The 6,196-nt window shown below is 45.9% G+C and overlaps 1 protein-coding gene across 3 annotated transcripts in view; it reads right to left on the bottom strand.

Annotated features, from left to right (window-relative positions):
• Nucleotides 1-653: 653 nt before the first annotated feature.
• CACNG3 (calcium voltage-gated channel auxiliary subunit gamma 3) overlaps nt 654-6,196 on the bottom strand; it is a 105,446-nt gene continuing 99,903 nt past the window's right edge. The window contains exon 4 of one of the 3 annotated variants that reach the window (XM_032157137.2): nt 654-1,713. In XM_032157137.2, the coding sequence (XP_032013028.1) occupies nt 1,202-1,713 (512 nt within the window). In that variant the 3' untranslated portion in view covers nt 654-1,201. The remainder of the gene's footprint in view (nt 1,714-6,196) is intronic. The other 2 variants (XM_032157138.2, XM_032157136.2) reach the window with 2 other exon arrangements.

Here is a 6,196-nt window from a genome sequence, read left to right as displayed (position 1 = left end):
CACCAGTCTTTGATTTTTTTATTTTTAAGAGCTGGGGTCTCAGCTAGACTTGAGCTCTTTAACTCCTGGGCTCAAGTGATCCTCCCGCTTCAGCCCCCAAGGCTGTAGTTCCATGAGCTGGGACTACAAGCTTATGCCGCCTCTCCCGGCCCATTTTGATATTTTGTTGTCACAGCACAAGCAGATCAACATGATGCTTACTCTGCCTAAAATCCACCTGAAACATTGAAAAAAATACATTGACTGTTTACAATGTGCTAATCATTTTACACACAGTTTTATTTAAACCTCACAACTCTGTGGAGGAGAATGCTGTTATCATGTTCCATTTTACAGATGAGGAGACTGAGGCTTGAGGCTTAGGTGACTTGCCCAAGGTTCTAGAGCTATTGCATGCCAAAGTTAGATCTTGAAAACCAGCATTCACTCACCCACCCCCAGGTAGCCTCCAGGAATTCAAGTAGAAGGACGCACTGATTCGGACATTTGTGGGAATACCTTACTAACTTCCAAAGGTGCAGGGAGATCCTTCCTAGTGGCTCAAGTGTGGATGAGCAAAGTTCAGCTTCCAAGATGGACACGAGCCAGTTTGGAGGCAGGGGAGTGAGTTTGTGTAGGAAACACCCAAAAGAAACAAAACACCCCCGGCTCGGTTGGTTACGACAAGGCAAAACCTTTAATAACATGAGTGCTTATTACATTAGCTGCTTCGGGGCTCTGACATCTTTGATTTCTGGTCATGTTTTTCTAACACGTAAAGGTGAATGCCTCCCTCAGGGCCACCTGGGCAGTGGTTGGTTTCCTGAGGATTTGTGTGGGTAGACAATGGGGACAACTATGAACGCGCCTAATGGAGATTCGGAAATCCCCCCGGCCACCACCCATGACTTTTAGTAAAGTCCTCTTCCAAGGAGGGAAGAATGTGGAGGTCCTTCCAGTAAAGAAGGAAGAAAGGAAAACATCTGGCACAGATACACAGAGAGAGGAATGACATTAAGGGATTGGCTTGAAAAGTTAGGGAGGATGGAGGGGTTAGGACTTGGAGGGTGAGGGGAAAATGTGGGAGAGGGCTGAGTCCATTTGGTTTCATTCTTTGTAAAAAGTAATACCATCACGAGGACCATGCCATGCAACCTCAGAGACATCTCTGTACACTTCCCCCAAGGCTGTGCTGGGCGTGGGGCAGAGGTCAGAGGTCAGTTCAGACGGGCGTGGTGCGCCTGTTGGCCGGATTATTATGCAGTGACTCTTTGAACTCTTTGGGTGTGGAATTGTGGAACTGTAGAAAAGCGTGGTCCCGGTCGGAGTTGAGGAGGGTCCCCATGGTGATCTTTGAGGGGTCCCGGGAGAGGGTGAACATCGAGATGTCAGTGGAAGGAATGGTGTGGAAGCCTTTGCTGATGGGGGACAGGTCTCGGGATCTGGGCTCGGTGGAGCGAGAACTTGACCGCCTCCGGAATCGATACCTGTAGGGTGGGAGGCGGGCAAAAGTAGATTTCTTCAGGAACTCCGAGTGGGATTTGGCTCGTAACTGCTGATGTTTTTCAATATAGATGTGCACGGCAACCACTCCTACAATTTCTGCGATGATGAAAGAGAAGGCTCCGAAATAAAAGGACCAACCATAAGAGTAACTTTTTTTGGAGTCACGCTGCCCGGGGTCTCCAGCGTTGGCTGATATATAAACTATGATGCCAATGATGTTGCTTAACCCTAAGAGAAGGGGAAAAGAAAAACACGTCCTTTATACACCTCGGAGAGAACTGTCACTTTCCATCTTAAAATATTTATAGAAAATGTGGAGGTAATGGGGAGAGAGGAGAATGGATTACAGCTGGGAAATCCAACCACCTAGCTCTTCTTGCATGGTCTGTCACTTAGGAAATGAAGAATTCTGCTGCTCAGTTCCAGGCAATGTGTATTCAGCTGAAGAATACACCCTACTCCTACAGCAAGTACAGAAGAACTCAGAATGCACTTATTTTTCCCTTAGAAGCAATTCATCTCATCAACACTTAATCTTTGGCACTAAGTCATGAAGATTGTAAAATGAACAAGATACACGCCTCTGCCCTTGAATTCTTTAGCATTAGTAGCAAAGACTGACATGTAAATGCAATTACAGGAAAATACAGTAAGGGTTTTATCGGAGACACATAAAAATGGTTCAGGAAGAGAAGGAGAGAAAAAGACTAAGAACCTGGTACTGAAGATGAGGTGACATTTGAGCCGGATCCTGAAAATTAAATAGGGGTGAGCCAGGAGATGAAAGACTGTTGATGATGGCATGTGAGAGAAGGCATTGAGAATGACTTACTAGGGCTCTAACTTGGATGCTTGGGAGGCTGGTGGCATTGTGAGCTCAAATAAGAGGCAGCAGAGAATCCAAGTTTAGATAAAAGAGGAGGTTTGAACACATTAAGTTGGAAGTGCTTATGGAAAATCCAAATGGAGCTGCTCAGTGGAAATGTATGGGTCTGGAGCTACAATTTGGGACAATAAATAAACCCATGGGGAAGAGGTGGGAGCTTACCAAGTCTTTTTGTCTGCACAGGATATGATAATGCTTCAGATAAGCTGTTGTTTGAGCACCAGGGCACCAGGACTTGGGGAGCAGGAAGCTGTTACCTCCAACAGGCGAGGCTTGCAGACTTAGCTTCCCAAAGTGCCAATATTGTTGGAAATAGCTGCTTAGCCCACTGGAGAGGAATCAATTTCCTAGGTAGCGGTCAGTAGGAGCAGGAGGTTTGGAGGGCTGTGCACATCTCTGCCTACCTTTCTCATGTTCTTACTCTGAAGGGGATATGTCTCCTTTTGTCCCTTTATTTCGAGGGCCTCATCCAGGGCTTGGTGCCAACAATGACTCATGGAGGTTGTTGGTACACCAGCTGGCATCTCTTTGCCTCCAAATTTAGGCTACCTGTAGGGTGGTGCTAAATGGAGGTTGTCCCTCATTATAGTTTCCGACAACAGTTGGTGAATAACCATTTCCAGGAGCTTCCTGAATTCTCTCTCTATTCCTTGAATGTTCCGTACTCTTTGTGGGCATCCCCAAGATCTCCCTACAGTCCAGCAACCAAAGGGTTAAAGCTTGGTAGAGCAGGAGACACAGGACTGTGCTCCAGTGCCACCCTTCTGCTTAGCTGGTGCACGTGCATTAGGATTATTAGTTTTTTTGTTTTTTGTTTTTTTTGAGATGGGATCTTGCTTTCTTACCCAGGCTGGAGTGCGGTGGAACAATTATACCTCATTGTAACCTCAACCTCCTGGGCTAAAGGCATCCTCCCTCCTCAGCCTCCTGAATAGCTGGGACTACAGGTATGTGCCACCAAGCACAGCTAAGTTAATTTTTTTTTTTAGAAATGGGGTCTTGCTATGTTGCCCAGTCTGGTTTTGAACTCCTGGCCTCAAGTGATCCTCCCACCCTGGCCTCTCAAAATGTTGGGATTACAGACATGAGCCATCATGCCCAGCCTCAATATTTTGAATAGGACTTCTCATTATATTTCATCTAAAATTTGTCTCCAGAGTACAGGGCTAAAATCTGCTGCTTCTCTCCTGCCTCCTCTTGGCTCTACCCAGCACAGACATTCAGCAGGTAGGCAGCAAGTTCTCATCACTGAGCTATTTCTTATTATGGGGGTTGACACATCCAGCTCTGTGTCAGGCTGCAAGAAACCACAGGGTGACAAACGGCTCCTCTTCCTGGAGTGTCAATTTGGCTTGAAGATGAGTAGGGAAGACATATTCTTTTATATTAAAATGAACATGGATATAATAAGGAGGAGAAGGCAGAATTCACATGAATTTTTAAGTTAAATGGGAGTCAGACTTCAAAGACGTCTCAGCTCAATGAAGGTGGCTTCTATTGATGCCCCCTGACTCCCCTGGGCCGTGTTTTTTCTCTCCTCTGCCAGAAGGAATATTTTGGTGGCAAAGTTTGGAAAGTCCCCAAAGAAGGTCTTTCTGGGGGCATTGTGGTGGGTGGAGGGGAGTGGGGAAGGAAAGAAAGAAGTTCAAAGAGAGACTCAGATGTCAGACCAAGCTGATAGGAAGCCAAGTGAGTTGCCAATTATTTACAGGATGCTTACCATGTGCCAGGCACTGTGCAAAATCTTTATATGCATCATACCTATTAACCATTGCAGCAGGCCCACTTAAAAAATGATTTCTCTTTTACAGATGGGGAAACAGACACAGAGAAGATAAGTAACTTCCCATGTCGAGCACAGCCATTACATTAAAAGTAATTGCAAAAGCCACAATTATTTTTGCATCAACCTAATAGAAAATGGTTGAAGCGAGATTTGAATCCAGAGCTCTTAGCCATGGTGAATTTAGATTTCAGTAACAAGGCTTAGGGAAAACAAGATCTGAGTAGGCAATTGCTTTGTCCTCCTTTCAGACTGTAAACTCCCTGAGGGCAGGGACTAGGCTTATCTCCTTCATTGCTATGGCCGTAACTCCCAACCCAGAGTCTGATTCATAGCAGGAGGGCAATGCATATTTGTTGAATGAGTGAATGAGTGGAGTTGATATGAGAATTAAACGGTACATTGTATATGATAACAGCTACTATGTGTTGAACACATACTGGATGATAGGCACCATTCTGGGCACTTTATCGATACCAACTCATTTAATCCTCTTAACAGCTTCAAGAGGTGGGGCCATTATGATTCTCATTTTTCAGATGGGGAAATAAATGGAAGCACAGAAAGGTTAAGTGACTTGCCCAAGGTCACACAGCAGGAAAGTAGTAGAGCTAGATTTGCACCAGGCAGCCTGACTTCAGAGCTTACGCTCTTGGGCATTCTGCATAGTATCTGACACATAGTAGGTGCTCAATAAAGAACTGTTTTCTCTTTTTTCCCCCCAGCACTCTTATTTACCGACTTAAAGGGTTGTTAATCGCTTGCCTCAGATGATCAACCTTAGTGTAAATGAGCAAAAAGCAGCCTTAGAGAGTAGTGAATCCTCCAATCCTTTCATTTTAGAGGTGGAAAAACAAGATCTTCAGGTTCTTTGGGGAGATCAGTGGAAGGGTCTAGGATTAGACCCCCAGCCTCTGCCTTCCCATCAGGGCTTCCTCCACAGACACACGCTTTCTAGTTCCTATGTGTCTAATCTACCTGCCATCCCTCACAATACCTCTTGTGAGAAGAAAGTTGCTGGTGACACACTCTTCCCTAACAATCCCCTTGGGGGACAAAATAACGATCTTCTCTTGTTCTTAGGAAACTCTCACATCAGCATGACACTGGTACTGATCCTCTGGATCAGCCGAGCACCCGGGAGATCTGGACGGGGCCACCAGTGACAGGAGCGTGCCCCAAGACAAAACAAGTCCCTGGGTTTGCCAGATGCTAACATCTGTCCACACAGAGCAATTAAGAGGCCACTGCCACCTGTGGGCTGATCTCACTCCCCTGGGGCAAGATGGCAGTTTTCTTTCTGGTCTGTTGCTTGAGTCGGTTCGCAGAGACTCAGCTTTAGACAATCTCCCTTTCTCATCTCACAGAAGGGGAAGCAGTGGGGAAGGAATTCGAGCAAGATCTTGTGGGGCTCCAGATTTTGGAACTGTGTTGTTGCTGCTTTTCTAATACTAGAAAATAATATTGTGCTTTCTCTGTTCAGTCTCTGATATGGTTTTGCTCTCTGTCCCTACCCAAATCTCACCTTGAATTTTAATAATCCCCATGTGTAAAGGGTGGAGCCAGGTGGAGATAATTGAATCAAGGGAGGAGTTTTCCCCATACTCTTCTTGTGGTAATGAATAAGTCTAATGAGAGCTGATGGCTTTTTTTTTTTTTTAAGATGGAATCTCACTCTGTCACCAGGCTGAAGTGCAGTGGGGCGATCTTGGCTCACTGCAACCTCTGTCTCCTGGGTTCCAGTGATTCTCCTGCCTCAGCCTCCCAAGTAACTGGGACTACAGGCATGAACCACCACGCCCAGCTAATTTTTGTATTTTTAGTAGAGACAGGTTTCACCATGTTGGCCAGGATGGTCTTGAACTCCTGACCTCATGATCCACCCTCCTCAGCCTTCCAAAGTGCTGGGATTACAGGCATGATCGGATGATTTTATAAAGGGGAGTTCTGTTGCACAAGCTGTCTTGCCTGCTGCCATGTTAAGACATGACTTTGCTCCTCCTTCGCCTTCCACCATTGTTGGGAGCCCTCCCCAACCATGT

This window comes from Hylobates moloch, unplaced genomic scaffold (genome assembly GCF_009828535.3).
Source record: "Hylobates moloch isolate HMO894 unplaced genomic scaffold, HMol_V3 SCAFFOLD_6, whole genome shotgun sequence".
Lineage (NCBI taxonomy): Eukaryota > Metazoa > Chordata > Mammalia > Primates > Hylobatidae > Hylobates > Hylobates moloch.
This window is presented reverse-complemented; position numbering and strand designations above follow the sequence as displayed.